The sequence below is a fragment of the Eschscholzia californica genome, unplaced genomic scaffold (assembly GCF_041429995.1).
Source record: "Eschscholzia californica isolate CP2 unplaced genomic scaffold, dmEscCali1.0.p SCAF_6, whole genome shotgun sequence".
Classification (NCBI taxonomy): Eukaryota; Viridiplantae; Streptophyta; class Magnoliopsida; order Ranunculales; family Papaveraceae; genus Eschscholzia; species Eschscholzia californica.
Genome location: NW_028238483.1, coordinates 2,280,136 through 2,298,336, shown reverse-complemented (window position 1 = coordinate 2,298,336; position 18,201 = coordinate 2,280,136). Strand labels below are relative to the sequence as shown.

Here is an 18,201-nt window from a genome sequence, read left to right as displayed (position 1 = left end):
GTTTTTGTCTTGGCGGGCCATCTTACTACATTGCCCATTCCTTTCATTACAGCAACTACTTCGACAGGTTCAATGTTGAGATTGTATTCTGGAATTTTGGAGCGAACAGGCGCTTGATTTTTATCACTTGGACGCCCAGAGGGGTGTTGAATGGTTTCCTGTTCTCCCTGGACAAGGGTCCTCTGGATGTTGGATACGGTTCTGCATGTCGACGATCGGTCCTTTTGTCGGACTGTCTAGAGCGTCGATCACTGCTTCTTCCTTCATACGAGTATGACCTGTTTCGGTGGGCTTCGGCTTCTTCCCAACGAATTTCTACCCACGCCCTTGCTAATACGTCTTCCATTGTAGTGCAGTTGAACTTTGTGAGTTCTTTGTAAAGCTCTCCATCTGGTAGAAGACCTTTTCTGAAGGCGTCTACAGCAGTTTCCTGGTTACAATAAGGGATAGATACTTTCTCCCTGTTAAATCTTCCCACGTAGTCACGTAGTGGTTCTCCTCTTCTTTGGTGGACTCGGTACAAGTCACCAGAAAGTTTTTCCAACTTTTTGCTGCTGGCGAATTGTTCGACAAAGGTGTCTGTCAACTGGGCAAATGATGCAATCGAGTTATTTGGGAGGTTTGTGTACCACTGCAATGCTGGTCCGATGAGACTAGACCCAAAACTTTTGCACATGCAGGCTTCACGCAGGTCTCTTGGAATAGCTGCTGTGAACATCCTCTGTTTGTAAGAGGCAATGTGGTCATCTGGGTCAGACGTACCATCATACATTTTCATGTTCGGAAAAGAAAACTTCTTTGGCATCTCCACCAACGCGATAGCATCGACGAAGGGCGAGTCAGCGTAACTGTGAGGAAGACTCTTTTTGAAAGGAGTGGGCATTCCTGGAATACGTGTAATCAACGCTTCCATCTCTGCCAATTTCTTTGCCATTGCCTGTTCTAGAGGAGTACCTGTAAACGTAAACGGAAGCGAATCAGAAGATACATTAACTTGAGTTGATCCATTTGTCATAGGATACATAGTAGGTAAAGTATATGGGAGAGAAGAGTAAAAGGGTGTAGTAGTTGGAAGAGTTTGATGCGTGTACTGGGAGACACGTAATGGTGTGACAGGAGTAGCGGTAGGGACTGGAGTTGATCCTCCAGCTGTTACAGGAACTTCTTGACTCGAGGGGCCTGCTCCTTCTGTACTTGTAGGAACTGGTCTGGCATTTCTCGAGGTATGAATTCTGGAACCTCCTGGAGTCATCATAGAAAGTTCAGTAATTTTTTCCTGGAGTAATTGGTTCTCTGCTCTAACCAACAGGTTCTCTTCTTCCAACGCTTTGAAGCGTTCAGAGTTCTCTCGTACTTGAGCGGTAAGTGCAGCAAGTTGAGCAGAAACGTCAAGAGGAGCAGATGTCATGTTCTCTTCCATTTGGCTGATTGCATTCGTTGTTAGTTGCTGAGCCCCACGGTGGGCGCCAAACTGTAGACGGTAAGAAGTCTACGGGTCGGAAGTCAAAAGGTGGGTAGCGGAAACGTCTTCTGGAATTCCAAACGTCGAGTTCTTGATTGATGGGCACCAGCAACGTGTGAAAGAAACCTGCAAAAGAAAGTGAACAAACACGAACAAACCCGTGAAGACTTGGGGGACACCGGGATGGTGCCTGCCAAGGGCCCTCCGACGGTCAAGTCAGCAAAGTATTACAATGAATAATAAATGAAAAGCCGAGGGTATAACCGTTGATGTATATAATCGGAGAGTGGCTAGGCTCGTAGAATGACCGGAGTTCGAATCTACGGGAGTGAAATGATCAGATGTATGAGAGTAGATGTTACCAGCAGCGTCGAGCAAGAAGAAGGTTGTGATCTCCTCGAAGACGTCTGGAAGCGTCGAGCAGGAAGCGTCGAGCAGGAAGCGCCGAACAGGAAGCGTCGAGCAGGAAGCGTCGAGCAAGGATAAGCTTTAACACCCTTGAGGCGTCTAGTAGAGTCGACGACCAGAACCAGGTGACCTTGTATGCAAAATGTCTCAAGGACAGTCGAAGAACAGAGAGCGAGTGGAGAAGAAGAAGTAGTATGAATTGCTTTGCTCTGCTTTCGATGTGTTTTTCCTCCTCGCTCTGAAGTGAAAGAGCTCCTCTTTATATAGGCGTGAGGAATGATCCGTTGGGAGGAGTAAATGCTGACCGTTACGGAGTAAGTGCATGGCAAGATACCTGGGATATAGTGACGTGTACACTAGCCGTACATGCACAACGGTTGTGCATGTTCTCTGGCAACTACTCTGATTGTGCATGCGCATGGTCTCACATTTATGTGAGACGTTACCATGTTATGCATGTCATTGATGGGGGATAATTGTCTCTGAGGTTACGTTGACCAAGCTTGAGATCTATGTCATTATGGGCATATGTGACATGTCGAGGATCTCATCGTCAAATGATCTTTAACACGTGGTGCATGGAGATCTAGACGTGTCAAGCGCCAGACGTGTGGAGACTCAGGCGTGTGGAGTTCTGTGCACGTGGAGACTCTTTGCACGTGGTTGGGCTGGACACGAGTTTTAGGGTCTAGGCGGCGAGGTCCCATTAAAAGACTTCTGGGCTGGGCCCGAGAGTGTTGCGCTGGGCTTGACGTCTTAATGGGCGCTTTTGGTGTCGAGGGTCCTGGTGTGGATTTTGGTCAACACACCAACAACTTAATCAATTGTTGCATTTAGAGGTGGCAATGGGTACCTTGATTATTCGGAACTGAACCAGAACCGAAACTGTTTATGACAGTTGTAGATCCTCATTTTCATATCTGATAGGAATTTAATACCCAACTGGTGTTATCCGATTGGAACCGATAAGATTTCAGTACTGATTGGGTAATACCCGATACCCGACTATAATACGCGATTGGTTTACTCTTCTGCAAATTTTAAGGTCCCCATTATTTATTCTTTGTTAATTATGTTCTAATCATGTCATTTGAGTTTCTCACTTATACATAACATTCTTAATTAATAATCAAAATGTATTAATAATAAATTTTACGGCAACTTAAAATATATTACAATAAGATTTGTTGTAAATTTCAATAACTCGTTCATGCATCTCTTATTAACTAGGTTATACAAAAAATATTTGAATTTTTCAGTGAAGTATAACTTTCCATATTAGTTGTAAAAATAATTAAATAAAAAGTTTTAAAGAGAACTGAAAATACTCGATACCCGACGGGTACCCGCACTTTTTATAGGTTCTAGTTCTAGATCGTTAAATTATGGAACCGAAACCTCTAGGATGCGGAACTATAATTTTAATAGGTACCGCTTCTGGGTAGTGTGATACTCGAAACGGAATTGATCCGTTGACACCCCTAGTTGCATTGGAATTTTCCCTTCTTGATTAAAACTACGTATACTCTTCTTCAGCTTATATATGGTTTTTATTGTGGAAGTATTATCAATAAATTGGTCACGCACCTAGGTAAGAATTTGTGTGATTTTGTATCTATATGAAATAGCTTTTGAACTACATTCTTCTCTTCACAACTCAACCTATTAGCACATGCATGACTAGGAAGAATTTCGGTTAAAACTCGTGGTTATGAATTTCAGACACAACAACCACGTATCACCTTCACTCGCTACTCCTTTGAGATTGCTACTTTTCAGGAGGTGGATTTTTTTTTGGAACCAAATCCTTTTTAGTATGTGACCGAAACTCACCATTTCTTTCACAAATTAGTTGTAATCTTGGTTTAGTGCCACCTTTTTTCAGGAGGTGGATTTGTTTTTGGAACCAAATCTTTTTTAGTATGTGACCGAAACTCACCATTTCTTTCACAAATTAGTTGTAATCTTGGTTTAGTGCCACCTTTTTCAATGCTCTGACTTGCCTATCAAAATAACAAAATTATGCCTTCTACCAATTTCTTTAGCCCATTCGACCAGTTTCTCTCGAGATTCAAACACATTTTTAGTCACAAAATGCTCACATACTAATTATTTGCCTCTAACTTGAATGTACATGAAAATTTGGAACATTCGATTTCCGGATGTTCTCTTCGCTCCATTGAGATGAGCGTTCATTGAAGAAAAAATACAATGTATTCTCTACCTCGACATGCCACTCATCCCCCCTCTGTGGACCTCCAAAATCCCAAGGGTCCAAAGAGAGAGGTGAAAGACGAGGGTTTTCATTTAAATCAAATATTTGTCAAAGATAGATTAAATGCAAAAAAACTGACATGATTCGGACTAGTCGATCCGTGTTTGAAGAGGAACACTCGGATCGACTCCACCGTATATATTTAATGCTTTAGCTCTGTTTGCGTTCAGTGGGGTCGAGTCGAATAAACCAGTTCAGTCTGGTACAGTCCGAACAGACCTAGTTTTTTTTAACTCATATGCAGGAACATGACTTAATAAAATTTGATTTAATGGGTTATGAAAGGATTATATACCTCTTTTTCGACTAATCCATGCTAAGAAATCGGTGGAGAGGTCCCACTGCACATATACCTAAATTTTTTTGACCTTCCTTCTTCAGGCATGACTTTTTCAATTTCAAAAATGATGGTGGTGGTCAGTGTCGATTGATTTCGAAAGTGCTCGGTAAGATCCATGGAGTTTGGATTTGCATGTTGAGTTTGGATGGATAAGGGAGAAGAAGAAGGATAAATATGTCGGTTGGATTAAAATTACTCAAAAAATTATGTTTATATCACAAATCTAATGGCTCATTTAGAATTTTAGAAAACTAACCACCCAAATTAAAATCAATTGTGAACCAACCCACCCACGATTCTCTCCACAATTTCGGTTGGAATTAACTTTACAAATGTTATTTCCCATCTTTCCACTCGCAGTTGCATCTTTTCCCCTTAGGATTTAATGTAATTGTCACTCACATCTTGACCTCTGTCTCATCCAATTTCCTCTAAAAATGATTTATCAACATTCCGTGGTGAGAGTCATTACAGATACATTAAGATCACCATCTTTCTTGTTGAAATATTAACTCCAAATATTGTTATCAACTTCCTTAAAACTTGATCATGATATACTACTGATTCCACCTTTCTAAATTTAATTTCTTATGTTTTATAAATTTATAGGGTGAATGGATGATGGTTTTGTTATAAATTTTTATATTCACTGTACCCCTTCCAAACACTTGAGATAATTTAGATAAGTTCTTTTAATACTTTCATTTTTATTGTATGTAATTTTATTTGAATCTTTTACATTAGTTTTCATTAAGAAATGAATTTCACGACGCATTATCGTCTCGGTATATGCATCATCCTGATATACGTGCACAACTAAGACGTAGTTGACTGTGACATTCTATCTCAAAAGTGTTAGCCATAAGAGATGGTTGTAGGAGAGAAATACTGTAACTTTATTAATACTCATTACAACCTTAGCAAAAAAAGATCAACCGCGCTCATACGGGCGGTGGACACCTAGTACTATTTATACCACCAAAGACCACCGAGTGCCAACAGACTTTTGCAGTCAAAAGAGATTGACTTGGTCAATCTCTTCATCCGGGGGGCTACTAGCAATTTAAACGGGTGCTAGTAGCCGCTTCTTGAGATTTTTGGGGGACGGGATGTCTAACTTCTCAATTTGACACAAGGAGCCGAGAGCAACTACTTCTAGGGTTGCACTTTTGAACTTTCTCAAGGACTCGGTTGGTTTGATTCTTACCCCATCAAGGAGCGGAGCTGCCGAGAAACTAGGGTTTATCCTAAATCTTCACTCTCTCTCTCGCAAGGATTCGGTTGGTTGAACTTTCAATTTTCGGATACGCCAACATTGGAGATATTGAGATTTCTGGTGAGTACTTCATTTGATTCTAACCACATCGATGTTTAATTTGTAAAAATTCTAACATCTGAATGTTCTGACTCATAGAAATCATTCATCATTATTCCTCAGGTTTTAGATATAATCTTGTTTTCCCTTCTAGGAAATTCATTAAGAAATTGATGAGTCTACTTGAAAATTGTAGAGATGGTTTAGTTGTAGGCTTGTAGCCCAACTGTTTGATGAAATTCATCCTTTTAAGTTTTTGTTTGCAGACCACTTGAAGATTAGAAATTGAAAAATGAAGACTTCAATCAATTGATGATTATGAATTATGAACTATGAATCTTAGATAAGTTCAAATTTTGTTAATTAGTCAGAAGTTAGTTTGTCCACTGATGGTAGTAATTCTTAATTTTTGTAAATCATAAACCTTAGATAGTTCAAATTTTATTTATTAGTCGAATGTTCATTTGTCGATTGATAGTTATGATTTATGATTTATGATTTATGAATTATGATTCTTACTTTTAATAAGTTATAAATCTTAGATAAGTTCAAAATTCAAATTTTGTTAATTAGTCGAATGTTCGTTTATCAATTGATAGTTATGATTTATGAATTATGACTCTTACTTTCTTATAAATTATAAATCTTAGATAAATTTACATTTTTGTTACCTTTAGAAAACACTTTACTATTTTACATGTATTACATGCATCATTGGTAGAAACCTACTTAGAGGGACTTTTCGTTAAAATTTTTGCCTATCGTGAAACTAAAATTTAGTCTCGTTTAAGTTGAAATCTCGGTCCCGCCCCTGGATATATCTGAATCATATTTTGAAGTTTTTCATGGTTTTAGTTTTGTTTTTAGAGTTTTGATCAACAATATATAATTTTGGGTTGTGGAGTTCATGATCGAAGTCAAAGTAGGGGTTTCAAGGAATCAAATTTCCGGAATTTCAACAAAATTTCGCGAAACGTTTCCTAAATTTAGATTAGGGGCACGAAATAACACTTACAACTATTTCCTGTATAGTTTCCATCGACACGATCAAAATTTCTACCGAAATTGTTCAAAATTTCCACCAACATGATGGAAAATTCAACCGACATAATAGAAATTTACCAAAAAAATCCAGAGAAACTAATACTAATATCTCTTCCTTCATCTCTTTCATCTTCATTTCTCATAGATGTCTCTTGATTTTTATGTTATGTTTGTAATGTTTTTTAAATCTATTTGAATGATTTACTCCCTCACTTAACAGCCTAAATTGATTTTATCTTAGTAATACCCATGATATAATGTGTAATTCACGATACCTTCTCAAACTAACATAGTTTCTTAACTATTAACTATTATCAGTAAGAGTGAATCTTTTCGGTGTTACAGCCAAGAAGTTAGTCAATTTACCTCGGACGTGACTGTGTAATTGTTAACACTTATTTTCAAAAAAAGATTGTTAACACTCCCTCAAATTAATAGATAATAGATTATTTTAATCCGTTAGAAACATCATTTTTTATGCTTCATTATGGTTTAATAATCTTGTTATGCATAATATTTCTATCATTTCTGTAGGTCTGTAAGATTTCCACACTGACCGAAACGTTTCCACTTTTGGACCGTTCGAAATTTCCACCGAAACCGAAATTTCATTCCTACTTTCAACTGCAAACTTGAATTAAATAGTGAGTTATTATCACTTTATCTTATGTCTTTAGTGTTATTGTATGTTGCTTTGTTTTTTTTGTGTATTTCATGTTCAAACCCAAAGATTTATCAGGGATCTCAAGTTTAAAATCTAGTCAATTAGTAAGTTATACTTGTTAATCCTATACAAATCTGAATATTTTGTTTAATCTGTTTTTTGTATAGAGAATGAGTTTAGATATTTTCAAGTTCATGTAGTTATTTTTTCAATATACTTGTGCACATGAAGTGTTTGATAATATGTTACTAATATCTACCAAGCATAGCTAATCTTTTTTTTCTCTCTTTATTGTGTATGATTTGGACTATGCCGATGACTTTTTTTTGTTGAAAACTATGCCGATGTACTTGTGCACATAAAGTGTTTGATAATGTGTCTAGTAAATATCAGTCAAACATAGCTATTTTTTTCTTTTATATGTATAGTTTTGACTTTGGACAATGTTTGTAGTTTCTAGATACCTATTTTAAAACTCATCACTCATACTTGTTTTCGGTATATATGTATATATATCTAAGATAGTTGTAGATACTTCTTGATTATTTTGTAATGTCAAGATTTCAATTTTACATTCTCATCGGGTATTATCTTCTTTTTGTTTTTTTGAACTATTTTAAAATCGTGATATATTCATAGTAACTTCTTCATAAAAATCCTGGTTCATCCCCTGGGTAGAGAGAATAAGAGTGGAAACATTTGGAGGACGGAGATAAAGTACAACGAAGCAAAGATGAACACAGATATCACAGCATCGACAAAACCTGAATACCCAGTAATCGATCGAAACCCACCTTTCACTAAGACGGTAGGGAATTTCAACACTCTCGATTACCTCCGATTTATAACCATTACCGGTGTCTCTGTCACCGTTGGTTACCTCTCTGGTACACTCTCCTCACATCTCTCATTAACAATTTTCTTCTAAGGTTTGTTGAGATCTCTCCCATTGAGGTCTATTAATTTCTTACTTTTTAATGCAGGGATCAAACCTAACATTAGAGGTCCTTCCATGGTGACTGGTGGATTAATTGGGGTAATGGGTGGATTCATGTATGCTTACCAGAACTCTGCAGGAAGACTCATGGGTTTCTTCCCTAATGATGATGAGGTAGCTCGTTACAAGAAACAACGTTTTTAGGGTTTTATAGTTTTCTGTTATATTTTGCTTAAGATTGCCAAGAGAAATCAAACTAAAAATAAACCACTGAGGGTTTTCAGTTTTTAGTTTGATGCAGTTGTTGATGTTTTAATAATCAAATTGCTGTATGAGTTTTGAATATTTTCAAATGAATAGGAATTCCTGACATTTGCAAGTTCATAAGTTTTTGATGTTTTCCCAGATCTTTTACGATTCTTCAATTTGATTGGCCTTTGTTTCTTTCATGAGTTATTATGTTTTTGAATGGAATTAGAATAAGAAGATTGAAGGAATGAAACGAGGATATCGATATCATTAAGTTGAATTTGGTTAGCTTATATGTTAAATTTGTCATATTATTTCGGAGTTCTGACATTGTCTAAGATTCTAGGTTTTTATAGTTCTTTTTAATACATAACGTAGGAGAATTGAAACTTAGTTTCAATTTCATTTTCAGGATCCATCATTGAATTGTTGACTTTCCCTTGTTGATATGTTAAGTTTATAGACTTACCCTGCTGATGAAAACTTCAAAAAACTAGTGTAACGAATTCTGCAGCATATCTTGAATCCAATTGTGAAGACACAGCTACTAAGTAACATGACATCAAAATTTTAATCAAAGGCTTACTGGAGTGAGTAACCGAGGCCGATTAGGGTTTATATCATTGATTAACAAAATTATGAAATCTGGGATTCTTACAGATTTGATTGGTGTTTCACTAGGATTTTGTTACTTACTGGAGTAACCGAGGCTGATTAGGGTTTATATCATCGATGTCAATGGCCTTGACAATAATCTTCTTGAAAAAGTTGCTAATGGTATGTTCTCCGTGGTGAAATCATTGATCGACTATGAGAATTGAGAGCACAGACTAGACTAGAGTGTGTTTTGTAGGACTGAGATCTTTGTGAAAACTTGCAGTTCTGTAGTTATATAGTGTGATTTGCTACTTAAATAATGTAAATCTTTGAACCCTATTTTATAAGGTCTTCGAAATGTTGATCTCCGAAGAGAATAGGTGCTATAAATGTTTGGGTAACACACTAGGGAAAGTAGATTCATGGTAGTTTTGCTTAAATGTTCTATTTTATTTGAATTTGTCAAGGGGTTAAAAGTTCCGCCCTTTTACAAAAGTAAGAACTTATTAAGAATCAATGAAACAATAGAAGAGTAACCAAGTGGAAAAGTAAAGCAAAAAAGAAATCTAAACAATTCAAGCATCTCCATATAGCCGGTACTTGGTTTCATTTTGGATAAAAAGTCTGCTGCCTGATTTATCTCGTGGTACACATGTACTATAGAACACTCATCAAAGTTTGACCATAAGACCCGGACTTCTCGAATTAATCTAGTGACTTGCCAAGGCGGCTTCTTCTCTGTGTTGGTTAAGATCGAAACAGTAAGCAAAGAATCTGTGGCAATCTTCACTCTTCTCTAGCCAAACTTCTGTGCTAGCTGGAGTCCTAGCCCGACACCTTGTATTTCATGTACTAGGACCGAAACCCTCTCTGTACTAACAGCAGCTGCTACAATTGTGTCTCGTTCTCTGTTATCACCTAATAAATGTTATTGTTGCTAACTTGAGCCTTAATGATGTTTGAAATCCATGAAATGGTCAGAACTAGTGAAGTTTCTCTATGTTCTTACATTTTTAGATTAGAATTACGTCTTCAAATATAGGTTAGATTTGGTTATATTCTTTTTGTGCTATGATAGAATCGAGACCAGCCGATGCTCGGTTGGTCTGAAGATGATTTCCCTTTGTTTTATAATTGAGTTTGCTGGAGTTTCTCCGACAATACTTTGTCTAAATCTTATGTATGAGATGATGGAAGCTTTTATTGTAAGTTAGTATGAAATGATCAAATGTAACTCGAAGTCTGAATTAACACGGTTAATTTTGGTTTATTTGAATCAGCACCCATAGATAGACGATTTTCTCAAAAAAAGAAATAGATACAGACGATTATCAGACCATGAAAAACAAACACCACCAAGATGATTAGGTCTGCACATAATGACCACCTAATAGTGAATTTCTTTTGTTTAATATATTTCTATCTCTCTCTTAAAAAGATTACACATCTAGTAGTTGATCAGTATATCACCTAATAAATTTTTAAAGCTTAAGCTTGTCTTCATTAAAGTAAAAGTAGTTTCATTTCAGGATATTTTTTTTTTGTTTTTCTTTAGTAAGTTTACCCAAATTTACTTACATTTCATTGTAATTATCTCTTCTTTATGAGGATATGGTTTCTGAGATTTCTTTGGTCGTTACTTCACTTCTTGTGTTTGGAAGTAGTACTAGTTGTCAATTAGGGAAGTTAAAATAGTACCTTTTGGCATATTGTGTTCTAAGATCCATGAGAGTTAAAATAGTACCTTTCGGCATATTGTGTTCTAAGATCGGGTAAACCACATAGACACTTGAGCTTCTATCATGAGTCTATTCGTATTGTATCTAGATAAAAAAAATACAGCACCTTGGGGAGGTAAACCCAACATTGGTGATCGAGATTTCACATGTGTCATGGTGTGGGCGGGTATACTACTCAAATGTTTTAGAAATTTATGGTCTTTTTTCTCAAAAATATTTTACTGCGAACTCTAGCATAAATATTAACGACGTAAATAAGTAAATGTGCGTAGGAATTTAAATTAAACTCTTTGATCCTAGCATGATTCATTTTCTTAAGATGATCAAATGAAGCTTTAGGATTCTTTTTTATTCACCTTTGTTGGTTAGATCTCTATCCTCTGACTTCCATTGAATTATTCCACTAAAACTAGTATTTTGATCTCTATGCTCTTCAACAGACACTTGACCTTTGACTCTATTTATAAGACTTAATGATTCGTTGGTCGTGTAAACTCTCCTCAAAATATTTTAAAAAACTAATTTAATTTCTTGAATTCTTTTCAAAATCCTTTTCAGTTCAATTTCTTTTCAAGATCAACTCTCTAGAAAAGTTTTTTCGTGTTTAACATGGAAAATAAATTTGAAGTTTTTTCAAATTCTTACTAAATTCCTTTTAGGTTTATCTAGAACAAATACTAACTTGTCGTGGTTTATCCGAAACCAAAATTGGTTTATGCAATAAGCTTTGATGTCAATTTGGTTATATCTTACTCTAGTATTCAAAGCGGAATCTCAGACATCTGATGTCTAACGCTAACTACTTCATGATCACATGCACAAACTAATAATGAATTAGATGAAGCAAAGTATATACCTTAATTCGCTTCCCTCGAACTAAACAAGATTGCTCTTTGTTGAAGATCGAGAACTCCAATCGTAGTTCCTCTACTTAAGACAATGGAGAAATCAACCTGAGCACCACGTTGTAGGTTAGAACCGATCATTGATCTCTTATTGATTTGTCTTTAATGATGAAGATCAGAACTCCTTCTGAATCGACGAGATAGCTTTATCGGAATTTATGCTTCTTTTATATGTCTATACCAACGTAATCAGTCACTGATCTCTTTTTATCTGTCTTTTATAGAGACTTTTGAAGTTAGAATCACAATCGAATTACGTTCAAGGAATGAAACTTCGGTTTCGGTGGAAATTTCGGTCGGTCCAAAAGTGGAAACGTTTCGTGGAAACGTTTCGGCCTGTGTGGAAATCTTGCAAATCTGTCGAAATTTTGTTATCCTTATTAAAGTTTGTTTAGCATGAAAGGTTGGTATCTTGGAGGCCTAATATGCAATAAAATAGAAGTTAGAGGGCTAATATCACTTATTCACCCCTAATAACCCAGAAATAGTTAGTTTAGGGGGTAAATGTTCTTAAATTTTAACCTCTCTGTCAATTGGAGGGGTTATATTCACGTCAGAATTTTTTCAGGGGTTAAATAATAATTAGTATTAAATTTCTAAAGCACCCGTACAAAGTGTTACAGGCACCCTCGATGGCTTAGGGACAGTGAGAAATTGGGTGCCAATAACAGTTTCTAGAGGGGCTTTTAGACTTATAATAATTTTTAAACCCTAATCCTTTTCTTCTTCAGCAACCAGCCGTAACCCTTTCTTCTCCTTCTTCCCCATCTGAACCCCTAATCCAATTTTCTTCTTCTTCACCTCTAAAATCACCTTAAAATATGAAATCATAGAAATCAAGAAGATAAAAAGAAGAAATCAAGAGCATACGATGAAGAAAACAAGAAAAAAACGATGAATTAACTAGGTTTTTCTTTAATCTTTCAAAATCTCTGAACTATTTCGAAATTTCCATAGATTTCGGTCGAAATCTCGATTTTTTGGACGAAAATTTACACGAAAATCATGTATGTGTGTTTTTACTTCGGTTGGTTGAAAAACCGAAATATTTCGGTCATGTCATTTTTCGAAATTTCATTCCTTGATTACGTTTTCTTAAAAAAATGAAAGCGTAACTTATCCAAACTCTAGGGTCCGTTTGATACGTGAGAAAACATGGCTGAGAAAGTCGAATTTCCTCTGTTTGATTGCACTCAAAGATAAGAAAACCTATTTCTCATGGGCAAAAAAGATGGGAAAAATAGGTGTTTTATTTTACCACCAAAAAGGTGGTAAAAGGCATTTCTTACACGGGTGCTTCTAAAGGCACCGGGCCAAAAGGCTGTTAGCATCCGGAAATTTTATTGACTCGGGTCAATAGCCATTGACCCGAGTTCTCTATAAGCACCGGTTTTTAATGTGGGTGACATTCACCTTCATTTGCTTCTTCCATCTTCTTCTTCCAAAATAAAAAGAATACCAATTCATTTTTTTTCCAAAACAAAAATCATGTGTGCTCATCTAGATAGTGTAAGTAAAAAAAATTCATTTTTTCTTATTTACTTTATATTCCTGTTAGTAAATACACAAAATTGAAAAGAATGAGTCCACTCTCTTCTTCCTTCTTCACCAAATTTCATCCACAAAATAAACTCATTTTCTCTCCTCTTCCTTCTCATGTTCATCTTCATTCCTTCTATATCCCCTTTGTAAATGTAGAAGAAAGATTGCAAGATTCAAAAAGGTAGAGAGATGAGAATAAGGGTTTTTAGAGAGAGAAAGATGAAGAAAACCTTGCGAGAAGTAGCAGAGGAGCTGGTCATGGTCGAATTCACGAGAAAGAGAGTGAGGATTGGGATGTTTTTTAAGCCCCAGATCAGCTGATCCGTTTGGCCCTCTTAGGTCCCGGATCAGCTGATCCGTTTGGCCCTCTTAGGTCCCGGATCAGATGATCCGTTTGGTCATCCTAAGTCCCGGATCAGCTGATCCGTTTGGTCCTCCTAGGTCACGGATCAGCTGATCCGTTTGGTCCTCTTAAGTCCCGGATCACCTGATCCGTTTGGTCCTCTTAAGGCTCGGACTGGTTCAGTCCGTCCGATAGATTTTGTTTGATTTTGTGATAAACGGATGGAGGTGTTAGGGTTAAGTTGGCTTTGACTGGTGCCTACATAGTTGAACGGTGCTAACAGAGAAATGAGCAGTTGGGCCTGGTGGTAATAGAGATGGATGCTAACAGCCTTTTAGCTTGGTGCCTTTAGAAGACCCTTCTTACACACTCCCGTCACAAAACGCGCTCTCTCTCATCTAACTAAATCCCGTCACTTTGTCTCTCTACCACTTCCGACTAAACTCTTCTATCTAACCTCTCTATCTCTCTCTCTGGATCCGCTAGGAGAAGTCTGAGATGTGTGCTAGTAATAAAAGATGGAAGTGAAGAAAGATGGAAGGTGATATTGTTATGAAGATGGAAGGGAAAAAAAGATGAAGATGATACTGTGATTAGATTTATAAAGATGATTTTCCATGGAACATCATATTGAAGATGATATTGAAGTATCTAAGTTGAATTTCATGGAAGATTGTGGTTGAATTTATGATAGTAAAGAAAGATGGAAGATGATATTTAAGTTGTGAAGATAATATTTCTGCTGAACTCATAACCATAAATTTCCCCCTTTTTCTTGTTTTCTTTGAAGTATAAATATGATATTGAAGTTGCTAAAGCGATGAAGCACATGAACGACGAATCTATGAAGCAATTTCGTTTCAGATTTTGGAGATTTGTTCTTGGAATGGATTATATGATTTAGTTAGGGTTATGAATTTCATTCTCCTGTAAATCCATTTGGGAAGATGAGTGAATTTTCTGAAGGCACCCTAAAGAGTTCAATTAAGTATACCATCTTTTATAGGCACCCTATAGTTTTACTACAACCTACCAAACACTTTAATTTGGAATTCTAATGGGAAAGAAAGTTGTTTTCTTTCTCATCAGAAAAAAAAAAAAGACAATTTTCTTACTTAGATGTTCCAACATATCAAACGGACCCTAGATATAATTTTGTTAAAAATCCATTTGAAAGGGGTTCCTGGATAGGGCTAGGAAAACGGTCTGGGACCCCGGGGTCCGGCCCGTTCGGCCTGGACCGTTTGGGACCGCTGACCGCGTGTTACCCGAGCCGGGCTTACCCGGCCCGATGGCTCGGGTTTATAGGGTCGGGACTCGGACAGGGGCTCAAATCTGAGTCCCGACCCGATAAACTCGCCCGATACCCGAGCCCGATGGGAACCCGACGGAGAGCCCGATGTAATTGTTTAGATCCAACGGCTGAGATAGGGCGTCTCTTTAAATTATTTCTCAGTCGTTGGATTTAAACAACTTGGCCCTTCATCTCTTATAAATAACCTCCCCCAAAACTAAAACCCTAAAGACTAACCTAATCTACCTCTCTCTCTCTCTCTCTGCCTTCCTCTCTCTACCTCTCTCTCTAACTCAAACAGACACAATGAAGTAATGAACTAACCCTAAATCCCTAACCACTTACCACTTCATCTCCTCTATCTATTAATCACATTAAATCTTAGAGAAACCCTAACCACTTACAACTTTTTTGGATCAAAAGTTTAATATGTTCGGTTGGTTATACGCTGATGATCTACGGATCAGAGGAAGCGGTTGAAGCCTTTGAACATCAAATTCCTTATGTTATATATTTTTTTTTAAATTGTAGAAAGTTGTAAACTCTCTGAAATAGATCTACTCTATTGAGTCAGATCTATTTCAGAGAGGCAATAGACTTGTATAGTTGTATATCATGTAGTTTTTTTGGGATGATGATGGTGTAATGATATTGATAGAATGTAGTATTTAGTTATTCTTCAGGAAGTTGAAAAAAATGTGGAGAAAATATGAGAATTTCATAAAATTGTAACATAAATCTGTTTGAATCTTTTAAATCTTTTGCTAACCCAAGTTTTCATAAAATTGTAGTCTAGGGTTTCATTTAGATGTTATGATTATCTAGGGTTTTTTTATTTTTGTTTGGAGATGTTCTTGATGTAAATCTCTGTTTTTTATTTTTTATTTTAGTTTGTCTTTCTTTCTGTATTAACATAAATGGGTGGGAGGGGATGTTGTTTATTGGCATCAATGCTGTGATTATTCAAGAAAATAGGCGATTGAAGAAATGGGTAGCTTGTATATGTCTCTCTCTCTCTTCATTCTCATTCATGTCACTCTAAGGTTTACCCACAAATGAAACAAAGTCAGCATCCACCACAGTATGGAAAGCACAGAGGATACAACCAGTAAGCAAAAGAGAATGTTTGAATTCAAATTTGAGAAAATTAAGGGTTTTTATTTGTAAATGAACTTGGAAGTTAGGGCTTTTTTACTTTTGTTTTTTAATACTTTTGTTTTTTAATACTTTTGTTAATAAAATTACCCGAGTCCGTTGGAACCCGCTCGGGCAGCCGGGCTCGGACGGGCTACGGGCTCTTATAGTGAGTGTTTGGTCCGGCCCGATCTGCCTGACTCCCTATCGCGGGCTCGGCTTATCCGAGCCCGATCCGCCCGAGTCCGGCTCATAGTTGCCCGAGTCCGTCAGAACCCGCCCGATTCCCACCCCTATTCCTGGATGAGGACTTAATTCTTATTTGGAATCCTCTACATAGGCGCCTACATGGAGTTCAATTCCTTCGGACTCTTGGTTTGTGGCCACTTACATTAGCTCGTGCACATGGGTCGCCATCTAAATATCATTAGCCCAACACTTAGCCTACCCCTTTGTGCATCCCTTGCCTGGATTTCTACCGCGTCTTATGCACCATTCGCTCTAGTTATTTCTTATAATCAAGTTGATGCTCTTTATGTGCAACGCATTGTAGGATTCAATCGTTGTCAGCCACGAATTATCCAAAGGAGTAGCAAGTCGTAGTTGGTTTCTTGCTAAATATTACGACCCCTAAACTTATCAGACTTTATGACCTTCATCATTTATCATTCCTGACAAATTATTATTGCATCGACACCTTGAAAGAAGGACACCTTGATGGAAGGACACCTCCTTCAGTTTCATCAATCACTTGATATAAATTCATCATCTGGATCTTAATCATCTATAATATTACCCAGAAAATCACTTTTCGACATCACCAACATCGTATGCGACTGTGTCTTGAGAGAAGAGCGGGTATTCGGTGCTATCTGGCCTTCCGTGCAGCCGACATTTCTTCTAGGCAGAGTAGAGTTTAAGGTGTCGAACAAACTTTTGCAGACTTCCCGTTCTAGGGCTTAAGTTGTAAGTTGATTTAGATCCACTCTTTTGTTGGCCCTTAAGTCATGACAGAGTTCAAAGTGTGCAGGAGACTCGTGGCAACCTCTCATGTTAGGGTTCACGTGTCAGAACCCTTTCGGGTTCACTCCTCTATTGCTTTACCAAGGCATTGTTCCTGTGTCTTTAGGGATCCAAAACGTGTCGCCCTAATCAATCAGATTTATTTAACGACAGCGGCTTTGGGGAATAAAGAATAATCTTCGGGGAATAAATTCTCTAGGGAATCCATGTTTTTTTTTATATTCTCGGGGGAATATTTTATTTTAGTCCAAAAACTTACTTGATCAAACATTGCCCCATAACCTTCATCTTCTTTATCACCTTCACCACCACAACTTCCCACCACCACCATTCTGGCCACCATTGCCACCTTTTCTCTTTCCTCTCTTCTCCTCTCTAACTCATTGTTACCCTCTCTTTCTCCCTCTCTCCTGTTTCTTTCGTTCTCTCTCTCTAAGATATAGACAATGAGGACTCGAGAAGAGACTAAGAGAAGAAGAAGGAAAAAAAAATAAGAGATTAAGAGGGATGGTGAGAGACAGTGGGAGAGAGAGATAGAGATATATAGGTAAAGAGAGAGAGAGAGTGATAAATAGGTAGAAAGAAGACGAAGATTAAGGAGCAATGTTTGATCAAGTCAATTTTTGAACTAAAAAAAAGGGATGCTAGAGTTACAAAGGATTTTGACAAAAGAAAGTTCCCAGCTGATGTGGCGGTTGTGATATTCATCTCTCAACGGCCTAGATTTGGTCAAAGTTTCAAACCACAACCGCCACATCAGCTGAGAACTATTTTTTGTCAAAATCTTTTGTAACTTTAACATTTCCCCAAAAAAAAATATATCTATGAATCAATATTTATTAACTAAATTTTATTCCTGAGAGATTTGTTTTTATTCCCAAAATCGCGACCTATTTAAGTGATCAAGGGTGACTAATATCACCTTCAACA

At 37.1% G+C, this 18,201-nt stretch overlaps 1 protein-coding gene across 4 annotated transcripts; it reads left to right on the top strand.

Moving 5' to 3' along the window:
* The first annotated feature begins 5,600 nt into the window (after window positions 1–5,600).
* On the top strand, window positions 5,601–8,829 carry LOC147530791 (uncharacterized). 4 transcript variants are annotated; one of them, XM_086648001.1, is made up of 4 exons: window positions 5,601–5,821; window positions 7,379–7,488; window positions 8,148–8,395; window positions 8,492–8,829. In XM_086648001.1, the coding sequence occupies exons 3-4, from the start codon at window positions 8,242–8,244 to the stop codon at window positions 8,647–8,649; spliced, it is 312 nt and encodes a 103-aa protein (XP_086504127.1). In that variant the 5' UTR covers window positions 5,601–5,821; window positions 7,379–7,488; window positions 8,148–8,241; the 3' UTR covers window positions 8,650–8,829. The 4 variants fall into 4 exon arrangements, with proteins under 4 accessions (XP_086504127.1, XP_086504128.1, XP_086504126.1 ...); XM_086648000.1 differs by having other exon boundaries at window positions 5,602–5,821; window positions 8,187–8,395; XM_086648002.1 differs by lacking the exon at window positions 7,379–7,488.
* Window positions 8,830–18,201: the final 9,372 nt, after the last annotated feature.

Bases quoted from the DNA above. Each gene is read 5' to 3' on its own strand.
- LOC147530791 (XM_086648002.1), top strand. From the start codon at position 8,242: ATGAACACAGATATCACAGCATCGACAAAACCTGAATACCCAGTAATC. The intron at 8,396-8,491 runs GTACACTCTCCT...TTTTTAATGCAG, and splicing joins CACCGTTGGTTACCTCTCTG to GGATCAAACCTAACATTAGA.